Raw genomic sequence first — 19,857 nt, 5'->3', positions numbered from 1 at the left:
CTCTTTCCTCTGCCTTCTTCTCCAATCACTTGCCTGCTATGACTCACAGCGCTTATCAACAACTGACATTTTATTATATATTTATCTTCCCCACTATGGTCTCCACAAGAGGAAGGACTCTTATTCACAAGGCACCCCAGTGTCTAGAAAAGTATGTGCATCTTCACAGATATCTGCTGAATAAATGAACATTCCAGTGACACTGGTACAACGAGTGGTACAATGCTACCACTCGTTGTACCAGTGTCACTGGAATGTTGCACTGAGATAATGTCTACAAGCACTGCATTAACTGCCCCAAAAGGCTGTCTGGGCTGTAGAAAACCTGAGTCGTTTCCATACACCCACTGAGGGCACCATCCCCATCAGGACCCTTATGCATGACCAATTTCCTGGTTGCTGGTAGTGTCTGCCTGCTACCTTCTTACCCTGCCAGTCTGCACAAGTCACAGGCCACCAACGCCCCTTGAGTAAAACACTGCGACTCTTAACATTTCCACCAGAGAACCAAACACTATCATCTATAATTGATTTTCTCCTTTAGGGAACTATTTACTGCTTCTATTGCCCATCAGAAAGATCTGTGTTAGGATTCCTGGCAATCTTCATAAATTACTGGTAGGAGATAAGAACAGGAACCACGAGGCAGAGGGAAGTATCTGGATCGACATCAGAGAGTGAGAGAGCTGGATTTGACCCTAGAGTCATCTACTATCTACCAGCCCAGGGCCTTCATTTTACCCATGAGGAAACTGAAGTCCAGGGAGTACACGTGACTTAACTGAGGCCTCAAAAGAGGAGAAGAGAAGGGGACAGATTCTAAGTCTCCACAAAGCAGAGACCCATGCCCCTCTTCAGTCCAGGACATCCTGCGATTTACTCTCTCTTTAAGACTTCCAAATGAAAACACTCACCTGTGGCTCGCATTAACCATCTACTTTCAAGCATTTCCAGGTAAGCAAGAACTCATTAAAGTGATGTTGGCTGAGAGGGGAGGGAAGATGGACGAGTTTATTAAATTAAAAATGCTTGCCTGATGTTCTAATACTATCACCTTACATAAAGGACTCAACAAGTCGTATATTAACATACATCAAATCGTTAACAGAAGCATTTGACACATGCAGGAGACAACTAATCTACATTGTTGCATTTACTTTTGAAATAACCATGGAACAAATCACACACAATTTCAGAGAAAATGCTAAGGCTATTATTTCATAACTAAGTCGTCTGTTACTTTTATGACTCATCTTACCAAAGAATTTCAGAAATACCAGAGGGAGAGGATAAAAGAAAAGCTTGATCAAGATATCTTATTATTAATCTTACTTGCTGGTTGGCAAAAATTTCTCATTTTTAGCAATACAAAGTATGTTTCCTTAGAGGTATTTCTTTCTTAGAAAACTCTAACTACAAAAGTAGGATACCTAAGATAGTAAAACAAAAATAATGGAACCGTTTTCCAAACATCTGGCTAGACATCACCTTTGTCAAAAATTGCACAAATGAGAAGGTAACCAATATACTTAATTACTGGTTTCAGCACCACCTCACTTAGTACTTTGCAATGAAAACTCAAAGGAAAAAATTGGGTAAGCATATTTTGAGGAAAAAGTGTGCAGTGGGGATAAAAATTAATAGGTACATGTGTCATATCTCTCCTACTTCCAAAAAAAACCAGAAAACAAAAATCAGAATCCTTATAGCAAAAGATAAAGTAAGAGTATCATTAAAAGTGACATGGAAGAAAGTTATGAGCCACAGAGGAGGAATGAGAAATAAACAAAACTCTCAGTCATTACAATTACTGTATTTGAGCATTAAGTTTAGCTCTAGATTTCCTGGAAGTTAAAGCCAAAATGGGACACATAACAGTTTACATAATTCTTCTCTGATAAAAAGAAAGCAAGCCGGTTCATCAGGAGAATTTATTTATTTTCCTGGAACTGAATTCTAAAAGGAATCTGTCATCCTCGTGCAAGCAAAACTGAACAAATGGATAATGGATTCAATGATGTATGTGGAGAAGCAGCACAAATGTTCCTGGCATGGTCTCAATCAACAAGAGCAAAAAATAACCCTTTCAAGGTAGGTGTAAAGATGTCCATTTACCTTCTACTATTTTTCTTTTTATCCCTTTAAAAATTCATGGTCTCACTGACGATAAGGCCAAACATATAAAGTGTCACCTATAAAACACCAAGAGGTGAAAACTAAGCACTACTTAACCCCTGGGTGCCCCCTGCTGCAGCAACACAGGGCATCTACTCTCTGGGAGGTGATCAATTCTCCAGGGTCTCTACAGACAGCCAGAAAAGCTTAAGGGAGATGTCGTAAGACTCTGGTCCAAATGCCTCGCAGTTTGTAGACTTCATTTCAATTAAAACCTCTCAGATAGTTCAATAATGTCCTAAGACTCCCTTTGTTATTATTCTGGTTTATTTTGTTTTGGGAGGTATGAGGGGAGAAACTTTAAAGGAGTTCAGAATGGCAACTGTTCACTGAAGTCAAAGAAAATGAATATATGTCTGCCTACTTAAGTATTTCTTCAAGTGAGAAATAATAACAATAAGCTCACCTTCAGAATCTCTTCAACACAATGGACTTCACTGGAGTAGGTCTGCTGAATGGGAAAAGCAAGAAAAAGATTAGCACACAAACAAAAAACAACTAGAGTGCTGGTATTAATTAATACAGCAACACTCTTCTAAGTAGAATCACCTCAGGGCCCACCTCTTACGAGCTAAATAGGAGAAACTTCACATTCTGGATGAAATAAAACCAGAGAGATTAACCTGACCTAACCATGCAGGAAAGGTTTCTGCTGGAGACAATGACAGACGAATTATGACCCTTAGGTCAAAAGCTTCTGGTGGAAAATATGTATATTAAAGAAAATTAGTACATTAGTAAATCTAGGGGAATAACAGATATAACAAAAGTGGAGGTGGTGTTAGTTTGCTGTTTTATAGCAACATCTGTCCAGTGAGCCAAGTTACGTGAACATGAAGATGGCAATCATTCTGAACATCTTACTGAGCCCACAGGAAGGAGGCCAGCATCCAATCAAGGATAGATTTTATGGTAATATTATGGTAATATTCTAAAATATTAGAAATTTTACCTGCCAAAAATTCATTTTAAATTCTAGCCCTACTTGAAATCAGCATTTCCAGCTTACACACACACACACACACACACACACACACACACACACACACACACACACACACACTAGTTCTCCAGAGACAGACCCTAGGGAGAGAGGAGATTACCTAGGGTCTTAAAGGAAAGATCACCTTGCTTATCCCCAGCTAAACAAATGACAGCTGCTGTTTTTAGTATCACAACCATAGTTTCTAGGAAATGTCATTTTACAGTCTTTACATTTTTAAGTACAAAGAAAATGGAAAAGTAAAATCTTTTTTTAAAAAAATTCACTTTTCCTTAACTAGAGATATGTAACAAATCCCCTGACTTCACAATTTTTAATGGAGTATCAGCTTTCCCTGTGTGTCAATTCATGAGCCAAGTGCCCTGGGCAACTCCCGTACAACACACACCCCTCCCATTACTGCCCCTGCTGTGAAGAAAGCACTGTTCTTCCCAGTCAGTTGGTCCAATGCTTGCTTCACAGCCAGAGTGTAGATGGAAAAGCACTCTTTTCAGGGCTCTCATCTCTACTTTGAGTATAATTTAATACAGCATTGGTTAATTCCTGATCTAGGGTTTATTAATCCACCATTTCCCTCATTCCAGTTTCTTTAAGGAAAAAGGAAAAGAGCATACAGCATTCACACTCTCCTGGAATTGAATCTAATGGACAAGACAAAATTCAGATGCAATTTGACCTGCCTAGGTCTGGTTTTAAAACATGTAAATTTCATGGAGATGATTTTATTGAAATGTTTGCAGTTTGCTATTTTTGAGTTAGGGTCTGGAAGTTAGGAGGTATAACCAAAGAATCAAGGGTATCCCCTTTCTCTGCTGGCCCTACTGGACCTGCCTTTATGCATTATGCATGTCAACAACAGGACCTGCTTACCCAATTTTTGTTTTTCAAGACTATTAAAGAATGCCTAAAAACTGGACCAAATATTATAGCACAAAGGTCAGAAACAATGAATGCTGTTTCGACCTGCGGGTAAAATGTAATTATATCCTACGGTTTTAGTCTTTCACACGCATCATTAGGAACAACAACAATTAGGAGTTGAAAGTTAATCAACAGAACAGAGCATATGACTCCTGACTCTGGTTAAATAGTCCCCTCATCCTATCTGCTGCTGGAATGAGAATGAGAATCCAATTAAAATATCTGGCAGTCATGGGGGGACGGGGTTAGGGGAGGGATGGAGTGGGATGCTGGGATTGGAAGATGTAATAAGCTTTGATATACAGAATGGATAAACAACAAGGTCCTACTGTATAGCACAGAGACCTATATTCAATATCCTATGATAAACCATAAGGGAAAAGAATATTAAAAAAGAATGTATATGTATGTACAACTGAATCACTTTGCTGTACAGCAGAATTAACACAACATTGTAAATCAGCTATGCTTCATTTAAAAAAATTTTTGAGGGACTTCCCTGGTGGCGCAGTGGTTAAGAATCTGCCTGCCAATGCAGGGGACATAGGTTCGATCCCTGGTCCAGGAGGATCCCACATGCTGCGGAGCAACTGAGCCTGCGAGCCACAACTACTAAGGCTGCGTGCCACAACTACTGAAGCCTGCGCGCCTAGAGTCTGCGCTCCACAACGGGTGAGGCCAATGCAATGAGAAGCCCGTGCACCGCAACGAAGAGCAGCCCCCGCTCGCTGCAACTAGAGAAAGCCCGCATGCAGCAACGAAGACCCAACACAGCCAAAAAAAAAAAAAAAAATTTTTTTTCATAAAAAAAAAATACGGCAATCAACGAAACAGTGAGGCACAGTTGAAATGAGGGCAAAAAAGATTTGCCCACTGCTTCCAAAAGAATGGGGTCAGGAAGTTACAACTTCAGGACATCAAAGACTTTTTGATCTTTATTACTACTCAAGCCGTCAACCCTTAGCCAAGACATTTTATGTCATTAAAAGATTCATTTTCTTCCCTAAAATTTTATTACATGAGATGAACCAGGACTGAAGAAATTTTTTCCACAGATTATTGTTTATTGGTATCAGGGTAAGATAAATATTGCTCAACAGTCACCATTTAACCCGTTTAAAATTCTAATTAAAGTCTAAGGCTCAAGCATTAATTGGTTAATGTACTGTGAATTTTCTTATCAGGTCCATTATGAAAGTGGGGGTATTTCAAAGGGGTGCCAGAATTCCATTCCAAATACATGAGGATATATCATATGTAAAGATCTCCATGCAGCACTGTTTATAATGGCAAATAACTGGAAATGATCACAAAATAATGTAAATACGTGTACTTGCATGGAAAGATGCTCAAGGTATTTTCAACTTTTTCTTTGGAAAGAACTTCATACTTACAGAAAAATAATAAAAACAGTAAAAGAAATTCCTACAAACCCTTCACTCAGATTCCCCAAATGCTGGCATTCTACCACAGTTTGCTTTCTATTTTTCTCTCCCCGCCCTCCACCCACACATCTACACTGAGCCATTCAAGAGTAAGTTAGAGAGTTAGAGTTAATGCCCTTTTACCTCTAAATACTTCTGTGTGTACCAAGGTATGCCTTACAGCTTTATTTAAAAGGCGGGGGCGCAGTGGTTGAGAGTCTGCCTGCCGATGCAGGGGACGCGGGTTCATGCCCCGGTCCGGGAAGATCCCACGTGACATGGAGCGGCTGGGCCCGTGAGCCATGGCCACTGAGCCTGCGTGTCCAGAGCCTGTGCTCTGCAACGGGAGAGGCCACAACCGTGAGAGGCCCGCGTACCAAGAAAAAAACAAGGGTCGCGGGAGGAGGTTTACCAGATCGTCTGTATAGTATGAGCCCATTTTATGTTCCATCTACCCAAGATTCATATCCCCACTCTTCCCTGACCCAAATTAGAGACTCAAACTAGAGTACAGTAGGTATCTCAGCTGTTTGCAGAGGAAGATCCATAAGGACCGGCTGCCTCGTTTTAAAAAGTACAACTTGGCACCTCCAAGTCTGCCACTGGAAGGAGACTTTCCAAAAAGGGAGGGGCAGTTCAACAAACCATTATGGCTTAATCCACTTTCCCCACAGGGTCCCCAGCTGAGTAATGCCACCCCTACTCAGAGAAGCCAGGCTCTCCCTTCAACACTGTGGCCAAGGAGTAAATAATCAGCCTCTCTGAAGCTCAGCCAAGTTAAGGCTGAAGATCTTTAGGTAAGACTTCTTCAAAGAACAAGGGATGATTAAAAAGCAGCAACAACAACAATCTGTGCTAACTGCATGAATGCAGAAGCTCTAGTTTGCAGGTCCTTCCCTGTCTAGCGCACCTTCAGGGTCAGAGGCACTGACTAGACACTCACAACCACAAATCACACTGTTGTCTCCCACCTTCAACATCTAGGTTCCTAGAGGAGAGCAGCTCGGCTACCTCACACATACAGTATCCTGTATATACACGGACCTCCCAGCGGAGCCCTCACTTTCCCATGGGGTATGGCCTTAACACAGGAACCATAATCCTATTCAATAAAAAAAAAAAAAAGTAGCTACTTATTGAATACATATTGTACTTGATACTGCATTAAATTCTCACACATTTCCTCCGTTTGATACCATCTATTGAAAAATGCACCATCATTAACTTAGCAGGGGAAAAGCTACGGCACTAAATGTACGCATCCACTGTAGATACATCCCTTATTACAGACACTGGAAAACGAAATAAAAATTTGAGGGAATCCTGCACAATGCTCCATTTCATTCTCACATCAATCTTTGTGGTATAACCCCCAGTTTTTAAAATGAAGACTGAATTCTAAAGAAATTAAGTTACATGTCCAAGGTCACACAACGCTCTCAAGTGACTAAGCCTGACTTCCGAATGTTGCTACACTACTTTTCCAAAAACCTCAACTTCAGGCAAGAGACAGATTAGTATTTAAGGAGGAGATATGATCCCAGTTGTCGTATGCATGACCAAAACCATTTTCAAAGAGTACTGTTTTCCCTGTGTTTGTGCAAAGAAGTTGGTATTCAGACTTAAGTGCCTCTTATTACTGCGGGTACTTCAGACCAGAAAAGGCAGCGATGCTGGCCTCGGTCTGATTTCTCACTCCTCTTGGAATGATATTGTGTGATCCTAAGGAAATGCACTGATACCAAAATAAAATATGTCAGTAAATGTCTTCTAAGCATCACACAGTTTGTTTTAATAAGCTAAAAAGAGCCGGACGGAAGAAATATACCTCACCATTAAGACCAGGAGGCTCTGGCAATACTGTGTTTTAAGCCTCTCAAGTTTCAACAGAGCAGCACTTTTTTTTAACAATGCTATTCTCAAAAAGGCTTAGTTATCACTAACCAGAACTGCAGGGAGCACAAAGGCAGAGTGTTGACGAGGGAAGTCAAAAGATCTTGGATTCTAGTCCTGGCTCTGCCGAGGATTGGTTCTTGCAATGCTAGCTAAGATTCAACTTCCCTGGGACTATCTCCTCATGGCAATAAAGGGATAATATTACCAATCCTAACCGCTTCACAGGGTTAGTATGAAGGTCAAGTGTGAACCTTTAAAAACTAACAGGAGGGACTTCCCTTGTGGCGCAGTTGTTAAGAATCTGCCTGCCAATTCAGGGGATACGGGTTTGAGCCCTGGTCCGGGAACATTCCCACTGCCAAGGAGCAACTAAGCCCATGTGCCACAGCTACTGAGCACACATGCCACAACCACTGAAGCCCACGCGCCTAAAGCCCGTGCTCAACGAGAAGCCACTGCAGTGAGAGGCCCACGCACCACAATGAAGAGTAGCCCCCGCTTGCCGCAACTAGAGAAAGCCCGCGCGCAGCGGTGAAGACCCAACACAGCCATCAATCAATCAATCAATCAATAAACTTATAAAAACTATCAGGAGGGGCTTCCCTGGTGGCACAGTGGTTGAGAGTCCGCCTGCCGATGCAGGGGACAGGGGTTCATGCCCTGGTCCGGGAAGATCCCACATGCCGCAGAGCGGCTGGGCCTGTGCGCCATGGCCGCTAAGCCTGCGCGTCCAGAGCCTGTGCTCCGCAACAGGAGAGGCTACAACAGTGAGAGGCCAGCGTACCGCAAAAAAAAAAAAAAAACTATCAGGAGGCACTGATATGTGAAATAAATACATGGGGCCAATATTATCAAGGCAGTCTTCACTGGTGTGACAGCTTTTAAAGAAACCCCAATAGGTTCTCTCTCATTTTATGTTTTAAAAGATTAAACAAATTCTCGTGCTATTTTTCTTAAAACATATGTCAACTTTTGGACTATGGTTCGGTCTATAGTATCTATTTGCTGCTCACCTATCCCAAACTAACTAGATAAGGCACACTCTTCTTGCCCCTGCCTGGAGCCCATTTCCCTCTCCCACCTGTGTTGGGAAAACTCCTACTCAGACTCTGAGTGGCAGATTAAAGACCATCTTCTGGAAAATATTCCTTGACTCTCTCACTCCCAAAACTGTGCATGTGCTCCCATGGCTGTCAAACCGCCTCATGTCCCACCATCTCTGCTTCTCCTAGATTACCAGTTCCATGACTGCAGGGGCCAGCTCTGCCTTGCTAAATCACCAATTACACGCTGCCTGCCACACAGAGGCAACCAATCAACATTTGCTGGTACAGTTTTCAGCCTCCGAACTCAGAATATGAAAACAAATTCCCAATTTTTAAAGCATTAGAGACTTTCTAAATGCAGTAGCTTCTTTGAGTTATAAGCCAACATCTTAATTAACAAACTACACAGAAATAAACATACGAGGGACAAAAAGGAAATTGTTTTGCATTGTTTTCTCCTTCAAAACATTAAGACTACTCTTAGAAACTATTTTTCACATATCAGATTGGCAAAACAAAAAAAGAAAGACGGACAATTCTGTGTCTGTGAGATAGATGTGGGGAAATAGGCGCTCAAATACCATGGTTGGTGGGAGGGTAAAACAGCACAATCGCTGAAGATAGCAATTTGGCAGGAACCACCAAATTCTATTTTCTCACGCTCTGACCCAGCAATTTTACCTCTAGTACCAGCTCCTACGTGTACAAAAAAAGATATACGCACAAAGTTATTCACTTCAGCCTAGTCTCCAAATAGTAAGGTACTGGAAAAAATCTAAACTCCCATCTAGAGGTAACTGGCTAAGAAAACTGTGTTACATGCCCCTTAGGCAGAAATACTACGCAGCCATGACAAAGAATGAGGGCGCTCTTCGTGCACTGATTTGGGTAATCTCCAAGCTATACTGTTAAGGGGGAGGGGAAAAAACAGGTGTAATACATGCCAGGATTTGAAATGAAAAGGTGATGTCAGAAGAGAATATATATGTTGAGTTACTTATTATGCATAAAATACCATTGGGAATAACACGAGAAATCTATAACATTAATTACTCCTAGAAACAAAAACTAAGTGGCTGGAGGGCTAGAGTAATGGAAGATTTTCACTGTATATCTTTTAAAATTCTGCATTATTAAGTATATTATATATTTATAAAGGAAAATACAAAAATTAGATTGAGATTTTTTTAAAAAGGATAAAAATTTTTACTCAAACGTACAGCCAAAGGTCTCTGCCACATTTGTGTTTACTCTCTATTGGCATTCTTCTATGTAATTTTCCTTCTCCCAAACACACGTCTATATGAATCTGTCCACAGCTTCCTCCTCGGAGCTCTGGGCTTGCCTCATGTAACACTCAGCACACTGAATTGTTCCTAGATTTACAGTCAGTCTTCCTGTGAGGTGCTCCTGGGAAAACCTAGGACTTGGTGTCTGGCCCTATTTGCTGGCTAGTTCACTCTTGCTTCCCAAACTAGAATGCCCTTGAAAGAGATGTATTTAGGGTGGGGGTAGGGGTGGGCTCTCTCTCTTTATTTTTTTAATCAGTCATGCTTAAATACTGGGCAGATACATTTGAAACAGACAAAGCCTCATAGGATTGTTGTGAGGAAGAAATAAGACAATGCATGTTAAAGCTAATGCCTCACAAATAAACTTAAGCACTTATCATGAAGATGCAATAATCAGCACTTCCCAGAGACAGATTAGAGGAGGAAACCAAAAGGCCTGCCTGAGCAAGGTTCTAGCGTAAAATCAATTTTATTCTGTGAATACAAAATAAATTACCTAAATATCTAGGCCTATTCCAAGAACTCGCTCATACTGCTTGGGTATGCCTACCCGGGCTGAAAAAGGCACAAGGTTCTAACAGTATTACTTCTTCAGAAGTGTCATGCCCTTTGGGCAACTATCTAAACATCTACTTCCACACCCAGTATTTTAGGTAAGAATTTTTTAAATCCCTGGGCAGATTTATGGACACACTTATAGTACAAAAAGAAAAAAAAAAAAGGAAAGCTATAGATTGTTAATATGGAAGGAAGGATAATAGGTCAGAAAACAGAGACTAAGATACTCTTAACAGTTTTCCTAAAGATGAATATTTATATATTATATTATATTGCAAACCAATTTTATTATATTGTATTATAATGCAAACCAATTTTAATTATTATAATGCAAACCAATTTTATTATATTGTATTATAATGCAAACCAATTTTAACCGTCAAACTCTCCCTTCAAAAAATAAACACCTAAACACCCTGAATCTCTACTCAAATATTTTCAAATAACGGCAGGGTTTGGGGTAGTATTTTTTTTTTTAAAGGTGATAAGCTTCAATATGTAGCAAGGAATTACGTGTTCCCTGGAAGCCTCTTTTTAATGCCAAACCGGTCTGCCAGGCATGGAGGCTACCACAATTACTGTTATGCTAACTGCAGAAATCTCTATAGTTCTCCAAGTAAATGTTTCAAGGAGAAGAGGAAAGAGATTGATGAAGGACAAGATTATTTTAAATGATGAGAAATCTACAGCTATCATCCAACAAAAATTTACTGTGGAAAGACCAAGCAATTCTACTCATGTTGGAGGAACTAGAAAAGGGGCAGCAGTCTGGAAACATGGGTGTCACAAACACTGGCTGTCCTTTTCTGGAAGTCTTTCTTCACCTTGACTCTGCACCCACCTTCAACTCCAAATGGTAACCCATGGTGCTCTAATCTGTCTCCTCCAGAACAGTTTCCTACAGGCAGGGATTGGCTTTATTCATCCCAGTATCTCCCAGGGCCTTAACATAATTCTGGACTAACACAGACATGCAAGTAATATTTGTCAAATGAATGAACCTGATCTTGCCATCTCATGGCATCTCCGACAGAATTCACAAACATGAGCTAGCTAAAAAGTAATTATGGAATATTTTAAAATGAATTCTCCATTTTTTCCTGTATATTGGAAGCAATGTGTGTTTGCTCAATTTTGCAAAACTCTAGGCAACTTCACAGAACAAGGCTGTTTTGTTTTTTAAGATACAGAAATCCTCAACTGAAAAATAAAAAAATGAAATTCTATCACCACCATCAACTCAATGAGATGTTTTTCACCCAAGGCGTAGTTGCCTAAGTACAATTTGAGGATGTGAGTTTCTCAGAGAACAGTTTCTGATGTGACAGTAACATCAGATCATGATTGGTGGGGAAAGGGTACATTGGGCATGCTTGGGTGGGGTAAAGGAAGGGTGTACCTCCTTGAGACTGAAGATCAAGAAATATCCCAGGATAAATGCAGAAAGAGAATGCTGGAAGCTTGGAAGATGTGCTAGCACCCCAATTCACTTATTAAATGAGAGTTAACACACACAAATGCTTATAAAGTTCACCTTTAGGTAGACTCCTCTATAAGCAAACTATGTTATCTCCCTGCCTTTCACCAGCTAGAGCAAAAACAGGCTAAAAAATGAAAAGAAAAAAAAAAGACCCTAAATATCATTACTGAAACTTAAACCCTGACAGGAAGAAGTATTTTGAACTATATGTACTTTAAAGATTAATGTGAGTAACTAGATAGAGTTTATTGTTGCTTTCCAGTTACTCTGATTTTAGCAGTGAAGCAATTTGCTTTAGTGTCATAAAGAATTTTTCTAAAGTATATAAAATGTACAAAAGCTCATAATTTGTATTAACTGAACTACTTAAAATATTCTGGAAATTCTGTTTTGATCTCTATTAAAAGAGGGCATCTTTTAGTCATGAAACCTAGGATCTAGTTCTTAAGATCTGGTTTAAATAAATAAAAATAGAAACCATGAGTAGCTGTTCCCCCACATATGTAACACTAACTTTATATAAATATACAAATGACTATTAGGGGAGTAATAAAAGTGCTGGTTTCATTTACTGTATTACTATACTTCCTGAGACCACATGAGTATATAAATTTTAATATATTTGTAAGGCTTCTACAGAGTCACATGAAATAGTTTTTATTTAAAAAAATACTATTTAGGGACCTCCCTGGTGGCACAATGGTTAAGAATCCGCCTGCCAATGCAGGGGATACGGGTTCGAGTCCTGGTCCAGAAGATCTCACATGCTGTGGAGCAACTAAGCCCATGCGCCACAACTACTGAGCCTGTGCTCTAGAGCCCACGAGCCACAACTACTGAAGCCCACATGCCTAGAGCCCGTGCTCCACAACAAGAGAAGCCACCACAATGAGAAGCCCACACACCACAACCAAGAGTAGCCCCCGCTAGCTGCAACTAGAGAAAGCCCGTGCACAGCAACGAAGACCCAACACAAACAAAAAATAAATAAATTTACGGGGGTGCGGGGGAGAAAACTGAAACACTAAAAAAAAAAAAAATACTATTTATGTTGCTGCATTATATGCAGAAATGTTTTCAGTAAATATTCTTTATGACAATATGTCAAATAGCTTCTTGGTGTAAAAGTGACAAGGGTGGGGTGTACCTGAGATAGGTTTAAACAGACTTAAAAACAAAGTACCTGGATGAAAAACAAATGCAGAAAACTTACCACTGTGTGAGAGTAAATATATCTAATCTCAGTTATTCACCAATTTTCTAACATTTGACTGTGAACTATTACCATTCACAGTGTAATAATCAGAAATCCCCAGTGTTTTAAGACTTGAAAACACTGTGTCTTTGACAGAAGATCACATGAGACCCCACGAAGCCCATTGTGGGCATAGCAACCATGGTAAGACTGGCTAAAAAGCACTGCTTTAAAAAAAGAAAAAGACATCACAAAGAACAAGTCTAGACAGTGGTTCCATTCCAGTGATAATAAACTGACAAGTTCTTTCAAATGGTCCAAACTACATGACCTAACTCCCCTTCCGTAACCAATTCTACTCACTAAAACAACTTTTACAGTTTTTTTTAAGAGGAATTAAATTTTGATTTTTGAGTGGGTACATTGATTTGCAAAGCACAAGCAGTCTTTCAATTAAAATATACCACTGCAGAGAGGGTGTTAAACTGAAGTGTGATGGTGTTTTGTGACCATGCTTACTCCATTCCCATCCTACTCTGTTCTCTCCCCACCTCACACACACAGACGCACACAAACACACACAACATGCACACACAAGTACTCTCTCACAAATCATATTAAGGGATAGTTCTGAGTCTAAAACAACACTACTAAATTACTTTGTCAACCATGACAGAATTTACAGATGCATAAACCTGTATTACTGCTCCTTTTTGAGTGTATGTGTCTATCAAATTTAAGTGGCAAACAATGTTCGGGAACCATGTCTAATTCTGTGTTTCATAGGGTGCCTGGACATTATTTTTTTAATAGCTAGGCATAAGTGAAGACTACAGAGGCACCAGGGGGGAAAAAAAAAACTTTCCATCGGTTTCTGGATGAGGTTGAAAGAAACTGAAGTCATATGAATAAGATAAGCCATTTAATCCACGCTTTGTCTGAAAGGACATAAAGATTTTTATCCTGGACTTATTCCAGTGGTAATCTCAACAGTTCCTCTGGGCTAGGTGTTGGTTGTCTGTCTCCTGGCATCATGATTTTTAAAAACAAAAAACAGAACCCAGAGGAAAAAAAAGGAAAGAAAATTACTGAAGCAGTAGGCAAGAGGCAATATATACTCTGAGGAAACAATCTGAGCTTCAAACTGCCCTGGGGATTACTGATACTATAATAAACACAGAGGAGAGAAGGCAAATAAAGATGGCCTTGCCCTTTATATCTTAATTCTGAATAAGTAAATTCCTTTTTTTTTTTTGGTCTTTAATATTGGGTAACAAACAGATTACTTGCCAGGATGTAGATAAAGGGCCAAAGATCATTCGAGAAAGTATAATTATTTAATATAACATCATAGTAGTTATAAATCACTTATTTAATCATATCAATGAGCACCTAAATTTAAGAGACTATTTTGCTTTTCTATAATTTATTAAAAACCAGATTCTTTACAAAGAAAAAGAAACCTTACTAATGCCACCGAACCTCAAATAGATTTAATAATCTTTTCTTTTTCCTGCATTATCTTTGTATGTAAGTTTGGTCTGAAAGTAAAAACAAATTGCATGAGACTTCTAGGAAAGCTCATCTCATAAAGTGATTTACTGAACTGGCAAAATGAAAGAAAATATGTTTAATAACAAAGTTTTAAATAAACAGTCACTCAACAAGTGCCAGTATTTTTTAAAAATAAATACAAGGAACAGGCCAGATAAATATACATAAAAGAATTATTCTTGAATTTATTTTAAATAGGTATTTAATCTGTGCCAAGGAGAACATTCCCTTTGCTTGTAAAATAAATGTGCTCTAATACCTGCTGAATTTAAAAGCATTAAGCATTTCGTAGTACATCTACCACAATTATATCACATCTTACACAGACCACAATTCTAAAAGTTACAGTAGGAAACAATATGTTTATACTCATTTTGAAAACATGTAGCAGTCAGTGACTCTCTGCCCATCTTTCTCCATCTCAATATACTTCTCTGGAAGTCCTTCTGACTCTCTCTCATCCCCTCACACACACACATGCAATGAAGTTTTAAAAGTACTCTTTTGACTTTAATCTGGAGCCCTTAAACCAAGACTCCAACGTTTTGAGTGTTTTAAGGCACAGTATAACTCAACCACATTTGTCCTAACTCCCAATATTCTTGCATTTACTGTCGTTCCTATGTTCTCCTTTTCCTTCTACACTTTCTAGAATGCAGAATCTAGGTGCCAGAGAAGAGAGAATACGAAAAATAAGCCATCATTCTGATAGGAACAACAAAAGCAACTCCTCTTGAAAACTGCCTTTAAGGGACAGGAGGAGCAATCCAGCAGAGGTAAATTATATCTCAGTTGTACATCAATCCAACTGTGGCCCTCCTGACTATTCCACACACCTGGCCCATGCCCTGCCAGGGAAAAGGCTCCTGGAACCTACTTTACTTTTTCTCTGACATTATCATAATCACAATGCCAGTTTGGGGAAAGGGGAGGGGCACGGGCCAATTACAAAAATCTTATGAACAAGTTCTTTAATTGGTATACAGCCAGCCAAATCCTCTTAATAAGTAGCATTATTAATATCGTCACGATAATGCTGTCTACCAAGTAGCATTAAATGAACTTGAAAAGTTTTAGATTGGCCTCTGAGCAGGTAAGTCTTAATCTGAATCTGTTTTTCTCTCTCTTTTAGGTAAAACTTTTAAGAAGCATCTCAATGTCAGAAAATCATCTCTAAGAGTCTCTCAAAAGCGTTTTGTAGGACAAATAGAAACAGTTTCTTCTAACTAGAGCACGGTCTTTAAAACCAAAAACAAAAACCTGTGAGGAACATAAATCACTGGAAAACTCTCTTGCTTCCTAAGTCTGAGTGTAACAGATCTCCAACTCGTTTTATGACATAGTTCCTACTTTGAAAAGCCAAAAGGCATAACCTAAATTTAAATCAGTCAATGAAGAGTTTACGCTATAACAACCTGAGGGTTCTCCCTGCTTTCTCATTTCATTACTTCTGCCCAATTTCTGAGCTCTCTTGCCAATGGAAGATACACTACTGCTTAACCTTAACAAATTCTATTTTTTGAGGGGGGTAAAAAAATGGAAACACTGTCATGTTCTCTAATTAGCCTTTCATCACATAAATTTACACCCCAGATAGATACGGACTATGTGACCACAAACTATGCTGAATAAATTAATGAGACCCATAAAGCTACAAGAACATTAAACATTAAAATTTATCTACTACACCTGCTTGCACTAAAGTAAGAACACTTCTAAATATTCCTAGACTAGTAGAAATCAATACGACATGTGCTAAAACTTGGGTAGGCGCTCCACAATCTTTTATATTTGACCTAAATTCTATTTGCCTGCCAAAAAACAAAAACAAAGCAATAAAAGCCAAAAGGGATGGCAGGGGGCAGGGGGAGGTGGAGAGAGGGAGAGAGAGAGAGAAGGGGAGGGGGGAATGCACACCTGTATACAAACATTTAAGTTTTTATGCTGCCAATATCTTCGATCTGTACCTTTACTTTGGGAAGACAAAAGAAACCATCAATGTTTGCCAGTGATCCAGAAGTTCAAGAAGAGAGTTTGAAAGAGGGACAAAATATCTGACTGGTAATGAATTGCTTATTTTAAAATGTTTTTAATTTCTTTAAAATGAACTGCCAAAAATGTGCTGTGATTTGCGATAGATAGAAAACTATATTATACTTTCTCTGCTCTTACTCCATTATTTCATTAGAAAGAGACAGAGAGGGAGAGAAAGGAAAATCCATAATCCAAACCAACAACCAGTGCAAATCTCAAGAGATATTCCAAGTCTCTAGGGGCGGCCAAAAGGAAAAAAAAAAAGGCACACCACACCACCTGTCTGTTACCTATCAAGTGTACACGAAGGGAGGGGACATGGGAGGGCTGAATGCCTATGGCTATAAAGCTTATTTACCTTGTTTGTAAGGTCACGCACACAGCAGCACTCAACTAGAGTTTATTCAGATCCTTCCCTTCTTTGATGTTAGCTCCTAACAGAGGAGGCAAAAGAGAAAACAAGGAGGGAAGGAGGGAGAGAGGAAGGAAGGGAAGTGGGGAAGGGAGGAAGCAGAAGCGGGGGGAGAGAAAGAGGGGGAGAGAGGTTTTCCTTTGAGGCCTCGGTCTTCCCCACCTGAACCTCAGGCTTGCCCTCACTGGTACTTACTGTGGGGCAGCTGTGCACTGGGGCACTTACCTCCGTGAACATGTCTTACTGCCTTCCTACATGGCAAAAAGGCTTTCCTGTTTCCATACATCCCCTTGCCAGCCCTAATCGGTGCCACTAGGTCACTGTATTTTGTGCTGGCAGCTGCAATGGCGGCCCTGACAGGAAAGAACTTTTAATCTCTTCCCTTGTAATGAACCATAAGCAGCAGCGAGTGCTCCCAGACACAACTCCCCTGGCTCTGCTCCTAAAAATGCTCTCTCAAGTACACCGTTGCTTAGCAATATTTGCCTTCCCCCTGTACATTTGAAATTGGCAACATCTGTCCCTTTGGCAGTTTTGACTTGTGCAAAGCACCATGCTCATAGTTTAAAAACACACACGGCTTTATGAAATGGGCAATCCTCCACTCTTCCCATCTCCCCGAAAAACCACGGATGTGGAAACCCCCCCAAATGGCTTAATCTTCACTTAGCTTTAAAGGTTGATATAACCATCTACAGGATTCAAAATACTGAAGCCAGCAGGAGATCCTATTAAACCCCACCTAATAAGTAATGTTTTCTGTACAATTACACGTGAGGATGTGTCTGAACTAAAAATCCCGTTTAGTTTAAAATTTTCTATGTAACATTTTCTATCACAAAGTATTACGTGTAAATATTTGTTAGTAAAATAAGATATAAAGGCAATTTATTCACAGAATAGGTAGGGTAACTTTCATGCTCACATTATAGCCCAACCTCATAAACAAAAAGACAAAGACAGACACACACACACACAGACATGGATCGATGGCAAAGGAACCTAAGAAGTCTAGAGAACAAAAATTCATTTAAGTAATTCCAACATCATGAATTTCAAAACAAATGATCTTAAGTTTCCTAAGTTTTTTACGCATCCCTCAACATAGCCATCTTGGTAATTTACTGAGGTTACTCATTAACACTAAAAGTAGTTCATAATACTGTAATTTTATACATAGGAAAAAAACCTAATAAAAATGAAACTTTTATAGGTAGTATATATGTTCTGCGTGTAATTTTACTTTATATCTAGCACACTGACAGGAAATAAAAGTCAAAATATTAAAAGGCATAAAAGTCAACTAAGAATTGAACCATGTTCTGTGCATTCAAACTTGGGCATGTAGATATTTTTGTTCCTTTAAACAAATCAGGCTACAATTTTCTTTTTGGCCAAACCAATCTTGACATATTAGAAACACATGTTTTCAAAAACCTTTTATAGGAACCAAGTTCCAGCTACAAAGGGCAAGCTGACCTATTGCTCTCATCAAGTCTCTACCCGGAGCTGACAGAAGCAGAAAAGCCTGGGTGATACCAATGGCCACTAAAAATACATCCAAAAGGTCCTTGACTAGAGTTAACAATAGCCCTTTTAAAATTCCATAACATGCTTGGATTCATAATCCTGCTTTAGCCGCAAACGTGAACTCAACTCCCTGAAACACACTTCTCACCATAGCTCATCACTAGCTACTTGCCCAGTTACATACAATAACTCCTGTGAAGTCAAGCTTTTTATTGCAGCTTATTAGAGAACTCTGTGCAGTCTTTGCAAATTGGGGAATTCTCAAAAACCTCAGATATTCCTCCAAGTCATCCTCAGTGGTTCTGGCCTTGCAGGGTAGTACTTATGAGCAAGGTTCTGAGTTGGACACACCAGCTTCCAGACTTGGCTCTGCCAGGGACCAACTATGAAGCTCACCGCATGAAAACAGCTTAAGCACAGTGCCTGATATACAGTACATTCTCAATAAAATACAGACATCATTTTTATTCAGATATTAATCTTACCGTGACACAAACGCCTCAGTCTTTTTTTCCTTTCTTTCATTCTACTAAACTTCCCCACTTCTCCAACCCATCACACAAACACAACTTTTATTTAATGAACATCTAGGAAAACTTCCACTGGAAAGGGGAAGAGAATGCTAAAGGAATGTATGACAACAAATTTTATATCTTTTGGTAACTATATAGTACAATCCTTGCTTGCACCTCTCTCTGATTTATTTTTGTTGTTTTTTTGATTTACCTTTAAACAGCAAAAGAAGCCATCGCCTATTGGACACCTGTGTCTGCAATATGTATTTAATAAATTCTGAATTAATGTGGGGAAAACATGATGATTTGTAGAGACTGGGCCCCGGGGACTAGGGGATGGTGGGAGCCAGGGCAGGGGCTGTGGTGCTGTCCAACAGGCAAGTGCTGATAAGCCTTGAGGGCTTGCTTGAGACTGCCTTGAGGGCTTGCTTGAGACCTATGGAACAAGGAGAAAGTGCAAAAAAGCTTCCCATGAGACGAGTTCCAAGCCCAAGAAGAGAAAGCAAGAAATGGCCATTTAGCACTGCCCTTCTACATGACTGTCCCTTTATGGGGCAATGATGGGCCATTAGAAAGCCAACCCCTGGGGTTTATTTAACAAACTACTAGAGCATTATTGAGAATGCCTCCATTCTGAGGCTTCTGGCATGAGACCTGCTCTTAAGGATGAATGCCACGATCTATCCCACAGTGCCAATCAATAAATAATTATTAGGTCTGAAAGCAAGGGAAGTAAAACACAGGCTGTAATACTCTTATAAAAATCAGCTATGGGCTTCCCTGGTGGCGCAGTGGTTGAGAGTCCGCCTGCCGATGCAGGGG

The 19,857-nt window shown here is 39.7% G+C and overlaps 1 protein-coding gene across 1 annotated transcript in view; it reads right to left on the bottom strand.

The window, feature by feature from the left end:
• The window catches only part of AFF1 (ALF transcription elongation factor 1), a 127,053-nt gene that overhangs the window by 49,034 nt on the left and 58,162 nt on the right, over positions 1-19,857 (bottom strand). Inside the window, exon 4 of the mRNA XM_007465723.1 lies at positions 2,582-2,626. Within this exon, the coding sequence (XP_007465785.1) occupies positions 2,582-2,626 (45 nt within the window). The remainder of the gene's footprint in view (positions 1-2,581; positions 2,627-19,857) is intronic.

Source organism: Lipotes vexillifer, unplaced genomic scaffold (assembly GCF_000442215.2).
Source record: "Lipotes vexillifer unplaced genomic scaffold, Lipotes_vexillifer_v1.1 scaffold301, whole genome shotgun sequence".
Lineage (NCBI taxonomy): Eukaryota > Metazoa > Chordata > Mammalia > Artiodactyla > Lipotidae > Lipotes > Lipotes vexillifer.
The sequence above is the reverse complement of the archived record's forward strand: the minus strand, read 5'-3'. Positions and strand labels throughout refer to the sequence as shown.